Source organism: Zosterops lateralis (genome assembly GCF_965231275.1).
Source record: "Zosterops lateralis genome assembly, chromosome: 1".
In the NCBI taxonomy this organism is placed as follows: Eukaryota; Metazoa; Chordata; class Aves; order Passeriformes; family Zosteropidae; genus Zosterops; species Zosterops lateralis.
In genome coordinates, this window is record NC_139762.1 from 73,557,495 (window position 1) to 73,578,900 (window position 21,406).

Genomic DNA, 21,406 nt, shown 5'->3' on the forward strand with positions numbered 1-21,406 from the left:
CTGGAAGAGATTAGGTTGGAAGATTTCTTATTTGGGTTCTTTCCTTGTATCAGGATGTTGCTGGTAGCTAAAGCTTTCATATAAAGTATTTTATTCAGCTTGTGTTTTAAATTAATGTCTATATACCGTGTGAGTGAACTAGCATAAGATGAAAAAAGACATTAAAGAACTTGACTAAAAACTCTCTGAGTAATTTTCATGGTTATTTGTCATTCCCATGGGTTGTTGTTGTGATCACTAGACTGTGCTCCTGTTTCCTTAGGGAAAAAGTTATTGCAACTTACACAAACACTTTTCTCTGTCCCTTAGGTTTTTCTTACAAGAGGAATACAACATTTGAAAAATTGGTTCTGGTGAATTATTAGAGGAGTGGAGGCTGACAGCATCACTGGAAATGATGAGGACTCACTCCTTTCTGACAGTTTTGCTTTGGAGCTCTGTGTTTTATGTGGTTCATGTGACGCCATCCCAAAAAAGGACTAACAAGCACTCACACAGTGAAAGGATAACAGGAGTGTCAGAGAATGATGGAAAAACATTGCACCGTACCAAGCGTGGTTGGATGTGGAATCAATTTTTCCTGCTGGAGGAGTACACAGGTCCAGATACTCAATATGTGGGCAAGGTAAGCCTTGTGTTTAAAGGATTTTTTAAAGGTGATACATCTAAAATCCTTGGTATTTTCACTCCTTCTCCACAGCTGTTTTGCTTTTTGTACAGCAGTGGTCCCAAATTCTAGTTATGTCAAAGCACACTGCAGACCACCTGAGGTTCCATGAGTGTTCAAAGGTGTGAGAGAAACAAAGAAGTTCAAGGAAAAAAAAAGGAAACTGTTCAGACTAAAATGTTCAAATTTCTTATTACATATGCCCATGCAAGTTTTACACTTTTTCAGCTGTTAAACATAAATATTAGATAAAAGAATGGAAAAGTTATGGTTTCATTCATCTACCTTGTGGCATTTGCCAGTGTACTGGGCTGCAGACTTTCTCAAGTGAAATGTACAATTCTATTAACAATAAAATTGCTGTGTCTCCATGATTCTAAGTAGAGGTATAGTGTTTGAGGGAAAAATATAATTTTGTGTGATTTCTGAAATAAACTGAAATTTTTACTTAGTTACTTGAAGGACTTTACATTCTTTGATATCTGTCTACATCAGATGTTGTCAAAAATGACACCTCTGAATTCCAGTCGTCTCCAGTCCTACCTTTTCTGATGACATGAAACTCAAAAATTTCTAGATATTTAGCCCCCTGGTGTCTCACCATCCACAGATCTGACTTATGGTCTAGTCATAAAGATAATCAAGTTATCTTTATCAAGATCTAGAATATCAGAGATCTAGAATGCATCCAGAATAACTTACAATTAAGGAAATATTTATCTTAATTGCTTAAATTAATGAATGTCCAATTCAGTTTTTGTCATTCATCCACAGTGCTGTTACTAGCTCTTATTGTCAGGTAACTCTCTCATTTTCAGGTGCCTAGCTACTAAACTGATTTGGACATTTGTAGATAAAAGCTGCAAAATATTTTTGAACAGTAGCTTATAGCTCTGGTCCTGGGAGACATGATCATCTGGAAAACATGTAAATCATCTCCCTATATTAAAAAAACAAATGTCAAAGAATCAACTCTGATAATTATGAACTTGTTTCTTACCTTGTTCACACCAGCACCTGTACAATTCTGTTTTCCACAAAATAAATTCTGACATGAAATAGTAGAAAGAAGACAAAGGCAAATAATCCTATTGCTAGATCTCTTCATCATTATGTAAAATAGGAAGGTTTGTTGTAGACAAAAGGGTCTTCAATAAAGGATGAACTAATTGCATAGAAATATTTCTAAAAACAACATGCTTGCAAGTATTATTTTATATTGAGTTAATTTAATTATTTAATATTGTCAAAAAAAACCATACAAAAAAGGTGCAAAATAATTCAAATTCCACAGCAGTATTTCTACCTAGACTGGCAGAAATAGACTGATTTTTTCAAATAGAAATCTGTCATAGAGGAGAAATAAACGTCAAACATTAGAGCTGCTTCCAATTTCAGTCCCATTGAATATAGATGAATGACTTCAAACCATTTTAACACTCAAATAAATTAAGCTTACAACAAGACCCTCACCACCATCCCTGCTTCAAACAAGGAATGCTTATGTTATATTGCAACAGATGCAAACTGACCAGGGTAAGATTCTTTGGTAAGTTTGCATATTACTTGTTCCACACTAACTAAAAACTATTGGACCTTATTACCATAGACTTAAGTCCAGGAACAAAAAACAGATGGCCATAGAGTAGTTGGATCTGAGATGTTTCATTTCTTTTAACTCAAATTACATGTTGAGATTTTTTACACTTCACTACAAAATATTACAGAAAAACCCCTGAGAGAGGTCAGCATCACTGATTCCCTAAACAGATGGAAATCACACCTAATGTTATCCTGGGTTCCAAAGAGGAATTGCATTGAACTGTTGAACTCCATGTGGTTTCATTAATTTTATAACAGCTTATACCATGGTGAAATGATCACAGTTCTGTCCTCAGTGGTATAAAACCACAGTAAATCCATTGTGAGTTAGTTCAAATTATCCTCATTACATGTGACATACAGCACCAAAAGGGAGCTGCTACAACAAGAAGTCAAAGAAGATTTTTTTTTTAAAGAAAGAAAAAGCACCCCAACAACTTCATTGAACAACATCATTCTGAGAAAGGCTTAAATCTCAGGTTTAGTATTCTCCTCTTCAAAGTGATGGTAATTAGCAAACTAGTGTGTGTGAAGTAAGACCACTTTTATTCCAACCCATGGGGACTAGTTCATAGCAAGCATTCTTATCTATCCTCTCTTTAATATGGATATGCACAGGCAGATAGGCTACTGGGGTAGAATAACAAATGTAGTACTAAAATTTAAATAAACTGGATCAAGAAACTTTATTAGAAAATGAACTTTTAGGGGATCATAGCTATAATATTAAAAAGTTAGTTTTCCCACCCTGTTTCTATTATTATACAATTTTATCTGGTCATTGATTGTTATGTTATTAATGTTTTGTTATTAATGTTACTTTATTAATGTTTTATTTTGTTATGAGTTCATCCTGTTACTGGCAGTGGGGAAGGATCCTCAGTACAACATAATGGGATAAAATCTGTTTACTAAGAAGGATGGGCACACAGGATGGAGAGCTATTCTGTGGCATCCCCATACCTCTCATTCTCACTGCTCAGACTCCAGCCCAGTTCAGAGCAGCAGCAGGGCAACTGAACATTTACTTTGACCTCTGGACTGTCCAAATCCTGGCTGGCAGTCTGGCCCCTATGAGAGGACTCCTTGTGCTCAGGCTCCACTAAGTTGTAAAGGTCCCTAGAGTGGAGTTTCTCCCTCATATCTGAAATGTTAACTTAAATAGTAAATTATATAGTTGGATTGTTGGCAGCCACCCTTCAAGGATAGAGGATATATGCAGAACAGTTGCCTTGTGGATGTGATTGGAGTCAGGGCAAATCCAGACAACTTACAGTGTGTCCACTTCACATCTTTCTTTCCTTCTGCAAATGCAGAGAATCCCTGTCTCATAGGTGAATGCAAAAAGATAAGTGCATAGGAAGTCTTTAAATTTGTTGGATTCTACTATTCATACCTGTAAAAAAGCAAAACATGCTCATGGTATCCTGTGATTTCTTTTCCTTTTAAATTATATTAGGCCAACCAGCAGATCCATCTTGCTATGTGTTGTTTCTAAAATGTATAGGGAGATAAACATTGCTCTGGAGAGTTTCCAAATGAAATATTCAGTCAGACATATATAAGGTAAGCAGTATCAGAGTTCTGTTTAAAAAAATTAGACAAGAATAAAAAATGAATCCTAACCTATAAAAATGGCTACATTCTTTCAAAATGCCTCTTCCTAGTGAGATGTATATCTCAATCAGATGTGAGGAATTTTCGGAGGATGTAGTGAGAGGAACTATAAAACCTGATTCTGCCTACTAAGAATTCACAGAAAAAGTGGATTACTTTTTATTACTTTATATTATATTATTTATACTTATTATATTACTTTATATAGCAATAATAGTTAAATTTATGAGATGAGGGGTCATAGATCCAGCCTCTTAGCTTCTATTAACTTTAAGCCCCTTGCAGAACGTGAGAAATGAAAGTTAAAACACTGACCTTCTATGGGAAAAATGTACCAAATCTACTCATTTTCCTAACAAACGATCCAAAGAGATAATCATCTAAAAAAAAATGGACAAGCAATTCAGGAAGTATTGAAATGCTGATGAGGATATGTTTATTAATCACAGGAAAAACTTGCACAGTAGGCTCTAACTAAATAGCCCTCAAGGAAAAATTAGTTTTATTTTCCAAAGATTATATTGATTTCATGTGTCTCCATTTCGAAATGACATAACTGATACCCACTGAATGGACATCACTTGTGCAAAATGCCAAATACCTTTAACTCCAGTCCTTATGAAATATCCCTAGACAAAACAAAATAGACATGATCAAAATCATTAACCAGTTTGGAAGACATGGTCCTTTATGTTTTGCAGCAGTATATTGAAGTGATTTCAAGAGATGAGATTTTCCCTCCTTTAAGTCACTCAATTACAGTTTTTATATGGAAGCTCTCCTCTCTGCATTTATAAATATTTAGACATCTACAAGTAAGGTTGTATGCTATATCAGTCTGCCTTAAAAGAAAAGAGAGAGACAAGACCAAAATAACTTAATTAAACATCATAATTATTAACTTAATAACTATTTTACTTAAAAACAATAAAAGAGGTATCACTGAATTGCCAACCTCACCAGACTCAGTTATTTATTAAAAAAAATCACTAAAATGATCCTTTGTACTGAACAGTTTTGAGGTTGTTTTCCTTATTATTTAGTGGAATTGGACAGTATTTTCTTGTAAATACACACTGTAAATGTACTAATGGCTGAAAATATTACTTCACATTATATTGCTGTCTGCCTTTGGACATACCAGTCCAGAGTAGGCTCCCGTTTTAATATGAAAAGCAGCAAAGAAGTTGGAAACCTGAAAGCAGAAAAGCAATTTCTTCATTAGTCTTGTCCTCATTTATTCATGTCCTCTGAACATGTTGCTGAGGCCTTGGCCATACTCACTCTCTGCTCTCAGCGGTTTGGGAGGAAGAAGCTTATGGCCCACGAGGGCGACCCAAACAAACTGGCTGTTGGCAACACTGCAGTGCCCAAACCAGCAGTAACCTTAGTTGCTCCGTCCTGAGGCATATTGCTCTCTTCCACAGCAGTTTTTAATAAATACCTAATATTATTTTCGTTGTGTACTGAATTTTTATCTTAATTTTGTGTTTGTAGTGTGAGAGAGAACTTTCTTTTTTGTGACCTAAATCAATTTATGCCATTTAAGGATTTCTTTACAGCATTTTCTATTTTCCCTCTATAGGGTAACTTTAAGAGTGACCTATTAGGATGAAAGAATATGCAGGTGCACTGTTCTTTCAGAGTTTCAAGCATGCCTTCTACTTTGTTATAGCTACATTCCATTTGTCCTCCCTGTAAAACTGTTACAGTCAGGACAGCAACTAAATGCAGCTAGGAACAGAATGGTTTCTGATACCTTTTAACTTAGCACTATGGTGAATTGAAAGTAAAAAACAAACCCAACAGATTCATAAACAAATTATATGCTTCTATCATTTAAAAATATAATTCAACTGGGGGAAGATTTCATCACATCTTTAATATATTTCATCTAGCATGCACTGCATCCCAAAGCCATCTTATAAATCACAACTTCTGAAGAAGTTCTAATAATATATTATCATTAGACTCTCTGTTCCTAAAGTAAAATCAATATTTTAAGATTGAAATAAAGATGAAAAATTAGTAGGGTCTCCTTTTGTCTTTTGTTTCTCAGACCTCAAGTTTTCCTTGTATTTGAATAAATACAAGGAAATGATATATCAAAACAGGAAGGGGAAAAAATTAGTAAATATATTAAAAAAAAAAAGTCTAACCAATATTTTAAAAATACAAAAGAGAAAAATTAATTTATTTGTAAATTAATAAATCATCTCCACTTACACTGCATTCTTCAGTTAGCACATTTTTTCAATAAATATTTCATCTAGTTTCAAGCAGCTATATCCTAGGCAGTTGAATCAACAAGATAAAGCTAAAATTGAAACAGACAGAGGGGAAAGAAAATTTTAAAAGTGTCACAACAGGTCCCTGTCATTCATTCACATTCAGATACATTCATAACTTAATTGCAAACACCAATTAGGAGCTGTAGCTTCAATTGTTTTAAAATAATTTATTTTCTGAAGTCTTCCAACATAAACCTTATTGAAAAAGTGCTGAAAGTATAATTTTTTTGTCAAAAAGCCCAAAAACCAAAAAATCCAAAAAACAACAAAAACTAAGTCTTTAATAAAAATTAATATTTTAAAAGAAGACTGGAAGGTCAGGGAAGAAAAAAAAAGAGGGTCAGAAAGACAAATGTTGCATCTTCTAAACACAGTGGGATTCTTTTTTTTTCTGGAAAGGACAGCATTAATTTCTGACAACCTAAATACACTTTCGATTGAGGTTTCAAAAATAGTCATGAGATCTAATCACATCATGCATAACCTAAGTATAAACAGTTTAGATACGAAATATCTTGAATGCTACATTACAATAATGGGCCTAAGCTAGAATTTTGCTGTCAAATTCGAACATCATATTTCATATAAAATAAAGTATTATTTTTGAAAACAACAGCTATGATCAGAGGCTTCAAAGACATGAATAACAAGAGTGAGTTGGCATTGTTTGGTACAGATAGAGCAGCTGTCATGAGATCTGACAGCTTCTGTTTCTTCAGCTACATAAAAGGCTGTTAAAAGAACAATCTGAAGTTCTTGTCATGTTCAGGGCAAGAAGTTGAGTTCATATTGTCATAAGGTTGATCTACAGTAATCATCAGGAAAAAGTTTTTGATGGTAAACACAGTCAGTATAGTTAAGTACTAGGTAAGGAACTCTCAGTGAGACAGGATTATATTGATACTGGATGTTTTCATGACAAACCAAAGGAAACACATGCCAGAGAGGTGACAGTGATCCTACCCAGAGGCTGGAGCCTGTGTATCTCTTCAGGGCCCTGTCTGTTCTGTTCTCAAGGGCTCTCTGTGCATTTTTTCAAGTTCAACTTCTAAATCAGCTAAACTTTTCTTGTGGGGGAAAGTTAAAGAAACAAAAAAAAAAACCTGAATCAAAATTAACTCAGTAACTTAAGAAATTAGGAAACCCTCAAACCTTTTATTTCAAATTTCCCCTTTGTCCTTTCCCTTGTTTTTTCCATTTCCTCGTCCCTTCTTCCCTCTCCTTTTTGGGGAGAGAACATCCAGTATCCAGTGATTTTAATTTAAAAAGAATAAAACAGAAAGTTACCGAATGTGTGCCTTAATAGCTACTTCAAGGAAAAAGGAGAATTTACAATGCAATTTTTGAAAACTTAGCAACACCAACTGAAAAATTCATCCATAGCAAAAATCCAGGACATCCAAAAAATTACTAAGCTACTTTTAAAGCCAACATCAGGGCAAGACAATTCAGCATAGGCAAAACCAGCAATATTTCTCCAATTGTTTTCCCTTTTCTTTTTCTCCCGCCATGCTTCCCTCAGGTGTGGAAAGAGTTATGCCCACCCAATATCCAACCTAGCAGCTCTGGCATGGAATCTACTTTATAGTTCACCTTGATGCTTTGTTTCAGCTTAGTCACAGCTCCCCTTCCCTAGGGACGTCCTGAGGAACCAGACAACAGGAATGGAGGATGGGGGCCTGCACAGTGGAGACTTCTCCTCTGGAGTTTACTGGGATTGAGCATGTTGACAAACTAATTTAAAAAAACAAGGTTTGAAGTAAAACCACCTGTTTTAGAGACAGTGGCATGGAGAATGGATTCCTCTTCTGTCTGCAGTGGTAGTTTCTAACTGCCAGTTAAAACTTAATTTTTATTTTAATAAAAATGGCTTTTGTGAGCTTAAAAGTCTCTTGTTCTTGTGAAGCTCCATGTGTAAAAGGCCTAAGAAGGTCTGTCTGACTCAGGAACTTGGCACAATAAGTAATTGTTTTTTTGTAGAATAGCTCTATCTCATTAAACCTTCCTTGGCTTCCTTGCAGCCTTAAGCCTGGAAAAAGAAGATTAGACTAGTGGCAATCTGCAGACCTATCATTATCTATTATCAGGCAATCATTTATTGTGCATGGGAGGCTGAGGAAAACGTATTTCATGAGGTATTTTTCATTATGTTGTTTATTTATTCCCTTGATTACATGATGGGAATGGTTCTGGAGAGGGTAAGTGCTTTGACTACATTGTGGTTTACTGGTACCTGCCAGCCCAGTCATAGAGTACAAAAGCCATCAGAGCAAAAGAGTATGTGACAATCTAAAAAGGACAATTTGACAGCATCATAGGATGGTACTGCACAATGTCTTGTCTATCAGGGAGAGGGTTATGAATAGTCATCTTGACAACAAATACTGAAGCTGTCAACAAGGAACTGCCTAGAACAGCGAGCATTTTCTTCCTATATGTGTCTGATACATCAAATCTTGTGTATTGCAGGAATCATCACACATTTCAGCCTTCTGGAAACTGAAAAAAAAATGTTAGTCTAGTCCATGTAATTGGCCAATTTAACACTATGCTGGGTATCAATCAAAAGAGGAGTCTATTTATTCCTATCTGTTTTGGAAATACATGACCATGGTGTGACCATTGCTGTATGTATTGCTGTAGCAGCACACTCACACTGGGCAAACTTCTGTTCACTCTTACATCAATCTAGGGTCAAGAAACCCTGCTGAAATCCTTCTTTTCTGTTTTTACCCAGCAGAACGTAGTAAAATTAATAAGAAAACATTAGAGCCTTCATGAACAATTCGAAAGTCACAAATTGCTCTCTTTCTTTACATTTCAGACCTAAGTATGCCCATTTCAGATAGAAGCCACTATAACAGTTTTTTCAATTTTTTTCAGAGAGATAATATTAATTGAGTTATTTAACTGAAGAGAAAGTTTTGTACATGTTCTCCATTTCCATAGGAGGAACCTAAGGAGAAATGGCATCAATTCTCCCTTACTTTAGCTGTAAAACACTTACCAGAATCTCAAAGAGGTCTTTAGAATGGTTGATTCGGTCACAAGAAGGAATTTTTAGCCCATATCCTGCCATAAAAATTATTGGTAATTCTGGAAATAATTATTAATAAAATTTGACTGATTTTTAAAAAGATTTTAAATTATATAAATTTTACTTTATTTTTCCATCTGTAAATTGTAATTGCCAACATTTTTCTAATGAAGCTTTTCCTCAGAACGTGTCTGTGTATGAGTTGTTCCCACACAATACTGCAAAAAAAAAAGCTCTGGAATATAATGACAATGACCATGAAGTGTTGGGCTGAATGGTATATCAGAGTACACCATGAAAAGGAGAAAGATATGGAAACAAATATTTAGTATCTATGTATTTGGGGAACAGTACTTGAATGCTTGAATTTGTGATATAATCAATTGTTTTAACTTTTCTTGATGCATAACAATGACCAAGACAGAGATATTAAATGAGATATTGTTACTCTTCTACTCAAGCATTCATAAAATTAGTCTACCTAACTTAAATTTTTTACTTGTCATCATCACTATAGCCATTTTTTCCCTTTGAACTTCTGGATGTTACCAGGTATTTCTTATTAAGACCTGAATTAAACTAAATTTCCAAATATTGAGAATATATTTGGCTCTTATATAAAACTTCTGATGTACAACTTCTATTAAAGTTAAAGTGAATTAAACACTAATATATCAGACTGATAAAAAGTTGCAGGTACTGATGCAACCTTTAAAAATGGTGCTCTTCTTATAGTTCAGTCTTGCAGGGATCGTGGAAGTAAACATATTTTTCTTTTTAATAAGCATTTCAGATGAATAAACCCTGTCAAATACCAGCAGGTAACAGAGCATTAAATGCCCATATACAACAGGTAGCTGACTGATAAGAACAAATTAAGAAATGAAAAATAAAATATTAAAAGTACTTTTTGCTTTCCCTTTCTCTCTACCATTACAATATTTGCATTTAAAATGGTGAGATTAAAATACTTGTAAAATAATATTTTTTTAAAAAAGGAAAAAAGACTGCATGTGTTGTGTAAAAAAAGTGACTAAAAGAAATTAAAAAAAAACCACTTTAATTTTAAACTTATATTAATTAGATATAAACAAGCGGTGTAGACAATAAAATGAATTTAAAGAGGAATTTGGCATTGGAACAAATATTTCTGTATCCATTGTCACCGAAGCAAATGGAAGGAGGACTGTTGCAAGAAAACAAAATAAGTCACTAGAGTGTGCTGGGGTTTTTTTAACTCTAAATTTTACAGAACATGCAAATATATTAATCTCTGTAAAGGCTAGTAACTATGAAATGGAAGAGGTCATGGTTTGATTCCCACACACTCCATATTAAAAATTTAGAATCACATATGCAAAGGCCTTAAGTGAAGGGAAAAAGATTAATCTATAGCATAAAAAATTCTTCAGTCCCTCAAAAATACGGAGGGAAACAGGAATCACCCATTCTGTTTTCATCATATCATAGATACAGCTATTAATTTTCTTCATACGTCAGGTGGCTAAATCTAGTCTTACTTCAAATTGTGTAAAAGAAAAAGAAACAACCACCCCAGCCCCCATAATTCAAAATCTTTTTATTCTCCTAAAAATTATGAAAATATGCATGTGTGTGTATCCATGTAAAACACTGGTTTATCTTCAGGATAAAAAAAGGATTTAAATTGATCTCTTTGATAAGAATAAAAAAGAAAAGGATAATTAAAAGTTAAAATCATGATTCTAGGATTAATGGTTTCCACTTCCATAAGTATCATTCAGGGAAATATATCAAAATATTTTACATTAAATGAACATCATCGACAGTGAGACAGGCACTGAAAAAACATCTCCTTCTGAGGAGAAAACTGCTACAAAGTTGCTGAAACAGTTACTTGAGGTCACAGAACAAGTCAATGACAACAGTTTAATGCAGAATGGAATAGCTATTGGATGGGGACAAATTCACATAATGGCAAGGCTTATCTCTTTGAAAAGGTCGAGACAGAGAGGACAGCACTCATCAAGAGCAAAAACAATTTGAAAAAAAAACCAGTCCTTTTCCCTTATTTTAAAAAATAACAAAATTTCAAGTTCTATTTTAAAGCATATTTTCAAATGATTAACAAGATCATGGTCAACATTTGATTCCAGTTGAAGTTATAGAATAATGAGCAAAACAATCAGCTTTATTATGTGCACTGTATATTTTGCCAAAGTACAAAGAACTTTCTTAAACAAAAATGGATTTCAGAAAAGAATGGTGACAGTCATCATTGATTTCTCCAGTTCTCCCCTCACCAAAATTTTTGATAAAGTTATTTGAAAATTAGCATCATTGCATTCATTATTTTACCTGCCTTAACCACATGCAAGTGCTTTGACTAATAATAGTTTAACTATTCCCTTTTGCACCTCCTGCTGGGTTTTTTTTTTTAATTAATATTTGAATTAAGAATATTTTTTTTTAATCCCTCCTAAATTAATCCTGTATTGTGTAATGTCTCTTTCTTTATCTCACTTCATCTGACGAGCTTGAAGATTCAGCCACTAAATGAAATACGAAGCAACACTGCTGGTCTGCAGGGCTTTATGCTTGGCATGGGCCTTACGCTTCAATTTCTCTAGGTAATACTTCTCTTCCATGGAGTTTTCCTCTGAAGCACCAGGGAGCCTTGTCCTGGCTCCCCTCTAAGCCCCAATCTTCATGTTTAATCAGACAGGTGTGAGCAGCCTGTGGTTTACGCAGAACCCAAAGTCCATCTCAGGCACCCTCCAAGTGGAGTTACACTCACCAGTTTCTGTTGTGCCATGGAAGTCATTAAGAAGTGTTGATAACTATTCCAGCCACTGCCTTGTCTTTGCCCTCATTACAGTTATGACCTTCCAAAAATGGTATTTTTAAACAAGATTTAAAAGAACTATATGCCTAAGTAATGCAAATTTCAATAAATACAAAATGAGCTACAAATAAGAAAAAGAAAAAAAATTAAATATTTTTTCTTCTAACTACTGGTTTTCATGACACTCTTCTTGAAAAAAATAACTTCCCTTAGGAAGTTACCTTATCATAACACAGATTCAAGTCTTGGTGCTTATTATGTCCTGTCCTGATTAAAATCTTTTCTTTCTTGTACCAACATTTGAGAATCTGCTTCCCAGCTTTTACCAAAAGTTGGGCATATGCCCATCTTGGAGTAGACATGAGGTGAGGGAATTGCACTCACACTGATGAAGGTATGACATGGATAATTCTACAGAATACTTCCACATAACATTGAATTGGTATGAAAATTTACATCTTCAACACAGTCAGCAGAACAGAGAAACTTCAGCCTGTGTTTTTCTTTTGCTTTCTTTTTTTTGGCTTGGTCAACACAGTCAATAAATAAGCAGTAACAAAGGATCTAAGTGACAATTTAAACAATGGACCTTCCCTTCCTTCCTCTACTGTTCATTTGAAAATTTGATTTTAGATAAATATTGAAGATGTTTAAAGTGCCACCATATAACAATAGGATTCTGAAATTAGTATTGAGGAATGAATGAATTTCTTCTTGTGAAGTGTGTACAACCTCCACTTTTTTTTTTTTTTTTTTTTTTTTTTTTTTTTTTTTTTTTTTTTTTTTTTTTTAACACCAGTTTGCAAAGCAGGATCTTAGGAAAAATACATCATTTTAAAATGAATCTTTGTGGTAGAGATCATTGTGAATCACTAAGTATGAAACTTAGCATATAAATTTTAAAGTTTGAAATGCATTCATGCAAAAATAAGTATGTTTCAAGGAGGGCAAATAACGTCTTTTGAATATTTCTGGAAACGACATATCCAGCAGCTTAAAAAAACATTCAGTCAGTAGGTCTATAGTTTGGGTTTGTTTGCTTGATGCTGAAAACCTGGAAGTCTATTTACATATTTAAGGCCAAAAAAGACCCTGATCATATTGGCTTACATTTCAATACCCTACTATTCGATTATACTGCATGAACTCCTAAAAAACATGCAGTCTTGATCATTGCACAACTGTCTATAAGTATACACGTGTGTGTATATATATACATGAAATTATGATCAGAAGTGACAAAATACTCAAATATTCCTGTTATATACATACTTTTGAGATTGTTGTGGATGACCTCTTTCTGGAAACACTACTTGTCTAAAGTTAGGACAATGGATAACAAGACAAATTAATGAAAATCAGATTCATAAAATAAAATAAAAAATAACAAATCACAAAACCAAACACAGGTGTATTATAATCTAAAAGTCCCAGATTCTGAGGCCAGAGAGGCAGGGACACTAAGATATTCAAAAAGTACCCTGGTCAGAATGAACACTCTCTCAAAGCAGCACCTCACGTTGCCTCTGAGATAAAGTACTTGGCTACAAAACCATTGGTCTCCCCTGTAAGAGTATTTCTTATAAGCTTATTAGCATAGAGCTGAGCATAGCATAGAGCTGCAGAAGATAGGGGATAATCCATCCATATGACAAACTCATGTTGCTTCCAGGCCAGAGCTTTAATTCCTGCCTATCTCTGTGCACATCTTTTGGAACCAAAGGATATTTTGAGTACCCCTAAAACAGTAAGAAAAATCATGCCCAGAGACAGATTTCACTCACTCAGGAGTTTCTGGTGAAAGAAAAATCCGTGAGAAAGATATCCTCCATTATTGTGAAGCCTTTAAAATAATGATGGATTTAACGCCAGTTCCAGGGATTGATTAAAGTGACAGTGCTTGGTGTTATGATGTCATATTTTCTGACCTGTGGACACAATTGATGACTGGAATCACTTCCCGTAAATCTGTATCTCATGTTATGGAACAGACAAACGACTGTGTATGACAAACCATAAATAATGGTTAAAAAGTTAGCTCTTTTCATCAGGCTGAAAACCTATAACTCAGCTGTTGATTTGGAGAGTAGACAGAGAAAAAAATTTAAGTGCTCTGAAATTCAGTTCTTTGTACAGAAGGATGTAATCACTTTTGCAGGTTTGACTACAACTTATAAAGGGCACAGAAGAGACATAGAAGGTAAGGAGGTTAAGGGGGCACATGAGAATACAGCTCTGGTTTCCAGGACTCTTTCCTATGTGTGGGGAAGATATATATGGAATTTCCCCATGTTGTGTTTGTATCATTCGAACCAAGACTAGTGAGAATTCTGCTGAAATCTTCCTGAATGGAAACAAGATTTACCCTTAAGTACTAAGTAAAAATCAGCACCTGCAGCTGATGTCAGCAGTGTTTTTCACAATATCATTCTCTAGGGAATTTCTAACAATAGACAGCTGAACACAAGAACCAGATGCTGGAACGCAGAAGATAAGGAAAGTAAATGTCATTTGCCTTGTTTAATATACAGTCACTTAGGTTACCATCACACACAGAGTCTGGTTGTTTAATTAAGAAGTTTGTGCTGATATCACAAATTCAAGTCAGGTAAATACATTGCCATTTAGCACATACATAAAACTTTTGATTAAACACACATAAATAAAAAATTAAAGCTGCTTCGATCTGCACAGAACTACTGCAGCCATTAAGATGTCTTTAGAGTTTTTAATTACTGAAAATGCTAATGAAGGACAGTATTGTCTGAGCTGCTGTTGATTCTGTATCCTAACTGCTGTGGATCTCACAAAGGTCTGAAATCATACACTAGGGGCACAGGTTAATATCTTGGCCATCACTAGCACTCAATGCATTGTGTGTGAGGTTTTAGGTTTGGCTGATATCCACCCTTATTACAAGAACACCACTTTTATTTTTTGATTAGAATTAAACTATTTTGTTTCAGGCAATACTTATCCTCTTATGCAAATACTATCTTCTTTCTCCCCTCTGTATACACAACCTTCTTTAATTGGAGCAAGCTGAAGAACAATACTTAAAGTCAAATTATTGGACTCAAACCAATTTTTGCTTTAACACATACTGGGATAACTTGGAAAACTCAATTTCTTTCTGTTTCAGAGTTTCAGAATAAGTAGCATCGTATAATCACCATATATGAATAAAAATTTGGTGTAAATAGACACATGGCTTTGTAGAAGAAACATACACACATTTTCCTATCCTTAACATCTTTCTTCTCTCAGGCCAGGAGCTTCAGCTAAAAACCTGTGATTAAAAGATGTTTGAAAAATCCCAAAAATAGAGAAATTTTCTTTATTTTCCTCTAGTTTCAGACAGGATCACTTTGGAAACACCTGAATAGGCTATGCTTCCATGTCCCTTCCCATTGCTTACTATAATACTTAGTGTTTTAAAATTTAAGAAGATATAAGGATATTTCAAAGAATCATACTAAATCTGACAGTTAATGACATTTTTCAGGTTGATAGTCCATACCATGTACAGTCTATTATTCTTTATAAGTTTCCCATAGCCAGAAGGTCTGGGTATGTTACAGTCAACCCCCAAAACTATTGAGCTATTAATAAAATGTTTAATTATGTTAATTTTATGAAAAATATTTTCAATTTAAAGTTACACATGACTTAAGTCTTTCACCTTAAACTATGAAGAAAACAAAGGTAAACTCAAGAAAAAAACTTTGTATGAAAGCTGAAATTATGACTTGTATGCAGAAGATGTCCCTGCCTGTGCCAGGTAGGATGAAACTATATGATGTTTAAGGTCCCTTCCAATCCAAAATATTCTGTGATTCTATGTGGAAACAACTTAGCTGTACCAGGAGCAAAGAGATTGGAATTACAGTGGTTTGGTAGGGGAGGAGGAATACTTTCCATCTGAAGCATAAATTGCACATGAAAGTATAAAAAACCCCACGGAGTTATATACAGCTGCATTATCCCTCAACAAAACTTTAAATAGAAATACATTTGGTATAATAAGACAAATAAGTTTTCATTTTCAAAGGGCTAAAAATATTTGTCTTTTATAGCTTCCAGTTTTCCCCTGCTGACTCATGATAATCTCAAACCAATATAATGAGCACCATTTACTCTTCACATTTTATTCTGATACCTCTAGCAAATTGAAGAAAAAAAACAGGTCATACACCCTAAGAAACTCCTCTAAGAAAGACCTTTGAATTATACACATCAAAATAAAACACTATTCCAGAAAAGATTAACAAACAGCATGCAGTAGGCAACTCTGAATATCTGAAATACATACATAGATATTAAAAACTTACTATTAATATTTTCAATTATTTGTATACATACAAATTCAATTTAATTTAACTGGTGGAAGTGGAAAGAAATGACAGAAAATACTTCCACAGACCAGATTTCTTAAGAATTCCATCACACAAATATAATGCAACAGAGGAATTCAGCCCTTTAGATTATCATAGCAAAACCACAGAAATTATGAAAATTCCTTCATACAGGATGAAGCACTAAATATTGTGAGAACATTAATATCGTCTAGTGTAATTTGCAGGACTTTTGCTGAAATGACTTTCCAATTCTACTTCTACAACACTAAATATGAAATAAAGATGAACACCAAACACAATATTTCACAATAGACAATATACAAGGCAATGTGTTTGACAGTGAATGCAGGAAGAAAGGTAACACAACAGAGTTGTTGGTAACCAGTGGTACCCAGAACCTGTGGTACCCAGAACTGCTTCCCCACACCAAGAAAAGATCCAGTTTTGCGTCTTCCTCCCATTTCTCCCTGTCATGGTTTCAGGAGAGGAAATAAAAATAGCTGAGACAAATAGGAACCTCTGCTCAATCCCTTGTCAACAGGATGTTTGAGTGTTTGGAGTTGCAGGTGTTTGGATCTGGGACTAGACATGCCCATGAATTCATTTGTCTTCCAGATCAGATTCCAATCACCTACCTACCTACCCATCTGATAAGTTTATGAAACATCTGAACACTTCCTCCCCCCTTTACAATATTTCTGACTAAAACTCTGAATTTGCACATTTTCGCTCTCCCATGTACATCTGTATTCTAACTTTGACTGCTGTTCCATGTAATCCTAATTCATCAACATACCCTTTAAGAGATTCACTTGTGTTCTGGTAGTAGCTTCACAAGAACAGTGTATAAATTAGCCTGATCTTCTTCTCCCACTAAAATATGCAGACATACCAATTTAGAGCCACTAAAGAATTTGTTTGACCACAACCCCCCAGTGTATCTTTTTTCCCTTTGAAGTCAAGGAAAGAAAATTGTTCACACCTACTAGAACCTATATACAGGCAAATAGACCACAGGACATCAGGATTCCTCTGCCAGAGATAACTGTATGGGTGGAGGCAGAAGATGTGAGAGATCTGTAGTAATAGACCTTTTTCTATATCAAAATAGAGAAGCACATTGTAAACCTTCTAATCTGTAAGCCTTAGCAGAGTGCCTACCACAATATAAACATGGGTCTGTCCTCTCCCAATGTGTCTTTAATTTCCCCTTTTTCCACTCCACAAAGGAGATTATACCTATTTTCTGAATTTAGGCAACAAAATAAATGTTTTCACTGTATTTATTCATAACCATCACTAATAATAAGTAGTTCTTATTGCTCTTTTTTCTCCTTTTCTTCTACAACAATAGCTGTACAGAAGTAAACTGCTAATAAAATGAAATCTAAATGAAATCTGGAAATTTCTTTCTTCTAAATGCAGAAAATGCATTCATAACACTATATAATTTGTTAACTGTGTCCATTGATTCTCTCCTCTTCCATTTATTATATGTCTGCCTAACTTGAAAAGAGTTACTGTCTATTAGAAAGAGTTAATAATGAGATTGGCTGCAGTTTACTGGAAATTTAGTAAATTAAAACTGAATTAATAAGAAATGTGGACCTGTAAGGGACTCTTTTCTAAAGTAATATTTTTTTACTCTATATTTTGTTTGACATTCTATACCAATTCCTGAAATTATTAATCTGAGATGTATTTTCACTTCAAAGCATACTGATACCTTGTCTACTGTGCACAACAGGACTTTTGGGAGAAGTCATTAATTAGCCTCAGACAAAATAAGAATGCCTAGTCAAATAAAATAGTGCCTGAAACCAAGAAATATATGCCTCTAACCCTTTTGTTAATAAATATGGAGTACTAAATAATGGTGAAGTGTAAACTAGAGGAGCAAGGTACCTGATTTAGGGAAAATAGAAGTATGCTACAGAACTCTGAGATAATTTCTGCTTGCTTACTCATTTATTTATTGAAAATTAGAGTAACAGTGATCCACATAAATTTATGTCAAGAATTTTGAGAACATCAAGATTTCGATTACCACATCACATAAAAATTCAGTTCACAAAACTGGATAGACAGGCTAATTTGAGAGTCACACTTTACTTATATTAAAAAAATAAAAATGTTTATGAGAGAATTTTTAAGTGTGCCCATATTTAGAAGACATATATTTTTTAAAAAATAGGTGATCATTCCCCTAATAAATACTAATATCTTTGTCTCTGATGATCCACAGGAAAATCTGTGTTGAGAACTGTTTAGCCAGTTACACAGAAGTCTACAATGAGAGAAATATGTGAAAAGGAATATTAGGAAATCCAGATACTCAGCAGTGCATCTGGGTTATGTCTTCATTCCAACGTGTTTCAAATGAATTAATGGGGGTGGAATTTGTTATCAGTGTATTATGTGCTATATATATGTACTATGTACTATATATACATATTGAGAAATCTAATGTGTTATCTGCTTTGTGGATGGGGGGTTGTTTGGATTTTTCTTTGTAGGTTTGATTTGGGGGTATTGGTTTTGGGTTTTTTTCCTTTTATTTATCAGAGCGTTTCATGGTTATCTGACTTGCAGACAATTTATGATATGAGAAAGGAAATGTTTGAAAAGGTTTTTTTCCACCCATGTGAAGATTTTTCTCTCTGGCCTACACCAATCCAACTAGAGAATGTCCATTTAGACTAAAAACAAGAATGACATTTTGCTTTCTGTAAATTGTGGGCATTCCCAGATCTGCTGAGTCTGTAAAAGGCAGAGGGAAGTGACAGCAGTTAAGGATTACTTAAGATCACATGTATTAATATTATTTTTCCAGTTTGAACATCTGAGCATCTTTCACACACCTAAACTAATGAAAAAATTACTAATGAAGTTTACTAATGAAAAAATTCAACAAACTATTTTAATGTAAAAAGATTTTCTGTATCTGGAAACATGAATTACAATTTTTTTCTGTCCTTGTTGCTTGGTTTAAGTCAATAAAAGGGTGTGATTATTATAACACACCACATTTTCGCATGTGATTTACGGAAGGCAATTTTCCGTAGACTTTATGTAGAATAATTAACATTTGAAAAGGTGAAAAATTATTTTATATTATAAATTCAAAATATTTAAGCAGTTCATAGAAGATTACCAGTCTTCAAGAAACACAGTATAGATTGATCAAAATTATATTGCAGTATCTCTTTATAAATATATGTATCAGTATACTAATTTTTCATAAGCCTTCACAATATTATTTGAAGTTACTCTGTCTCATAATTTGAAAGCATATTTTGTAGTTATATAATTCTAAATAGTAAGAAGTTGGCTCTATTGCTCTGTTTTACAAAACTAGTTTTTTATTTTTATAAGATGTCACATAGTATCTTTATTCTAATATATGAAAATGGTCCCTTTTCTTTTTCACAAGCTATGATGTTTCAAAATTGCTTCACAGATAAATGGAAATTCCTCTAATGAGAAGAGCAAAACAAAACACATAGGAATTGCAAATTTTCACATTCAGGATAAGAGATCATTTGCAAATATACTTTTAGTACTCCTTAATAGTAAATTGGTAATAGGTGGTGAAACCCTTCATTTCTAAGAAATCACATTCTACTCACAATTTTATCATGCTTGAAAATTCTCTTTATCATTTGGTAGAAACAGGACAAGTAGGAAGCTTAAAATACTTATCAAAGTTTGAGTTACCTGACATCTTTGTAGGTAAATGGATAAAATAAGAGCCTAATCTCTGGAGGGTCTGTGTGTTGTTAGGAAGATGATTAAAGGAATGGCAATGGACACATATGTTTTTTTATCAGAACCACTTGTTCACATAGTAAAGATCACTGCTCCCACCACTTGCTATTGGTGTCCCTTTCAAAAAGTTGTGTACTCTGGATTACCAATACAGTTGCTCATATGAGCAGTCAAAATGAGGTTGGCAAGCTCTTACCATTTATGTTTACAGCCTGCTATTCATCTCTACGTTTTAGTGTATAGAACCTCTTTTTAACAGATGACCGTGAAATCCTTAATAATTTTCACAGGTATTTATTACAGATAGATACTGAACACAGTAGGCAGTAAAACTTACCATAAAATGACCTGCCTTGGATGGTTATCTCATCCAGTCTTATCTCTTCAAAGCCAAAACAGTAACCAGATAGTATTTGGTGACTAGTGTTATGATACAGTGTTAAAATAGAGGAAAATTTAAAGTGAATAATTTGGAAAAAATCCATTGTAATCATCCTTCATGCAGGTAGAATAATAAAAATTTGCAATGGCTCAGCTATGGAACATGGAGGTAAACACTGACAGGAACACAGAAACAAGTCAAGATGCAACAAAAAACCCCTTATTGTTCTGGTGAATCTCTAGAATGATACCATGATTGATACTGAACAAGATTTTCTCAGGTTGTTGATATACTATATTTTTCTATTGAGAGAATAAAAAACCATGCCAAGGTAAGATTCTGTCCGTGCTTGAGAAGCACTCAAGTCACCAGTTTGTGGCCAGATGTAACTGTAAGGATATATAAGGAAAATACACAGCAGAAGCTTATAAAAATGAACTACAGGGCCATGCAAATGAAATAAGACGAATAGACTCCTGAAGAAGTTCATTATGTGATAATTTCTTGTGCCTGGGTCACTGGGTCATGGTTTGCTTTGATTTTGGTTTTACACACTTTTTCGTAATGGTGCTGTATGGCAAATTAACCAAAGTGCCTGCAAGCTCACAGGGACAGAGTCTTGAACTCTTACAAAGAGTTTCAGTAGGAAAAGGACTGCTAAAGCCCTCTCTGCTTTGAACATTTGCCTCCTAATGTTTTTGAAAATTATTTCTTCTGTGTGGAGAGGACTAAAAAGAAGAAAGTAATCAACAGAGGTAAGATGTTTATAAAAAGAAATAAAATAAGAAGCCAATACAACTAGAAACATAAGTTACTTAAATCAGAACATTTATAGGTGATTTGGGGAAGTTCAGAATCTG

The 21,406-nt window shown here is 34.1% G+C and overlaps 1 protein-coding gene across 1 annotated transcript in view; it reads left to right on the forward strand.

Moving 5' to 3' along the window:
- Positions 1 to 394: 394 nt before the first annotated feature.
- Positions 395 to 21,406, forward strand: part of CDH9 (cadherin 9) — a gene marked incomplete at both ends in the record, with an annotated part of 67,296 nt that continues 46,284 nt past the window's right edge. The window contains one exon of the mRNA XM_083880036.1: positions 395 to 625. Within this exon, the coding sequence (XP_083736162.1) occupies positions 395 to 625 (231 nt within the window). The remainder of the gene's footprint in view (positions 626 to 21,406) is intronic.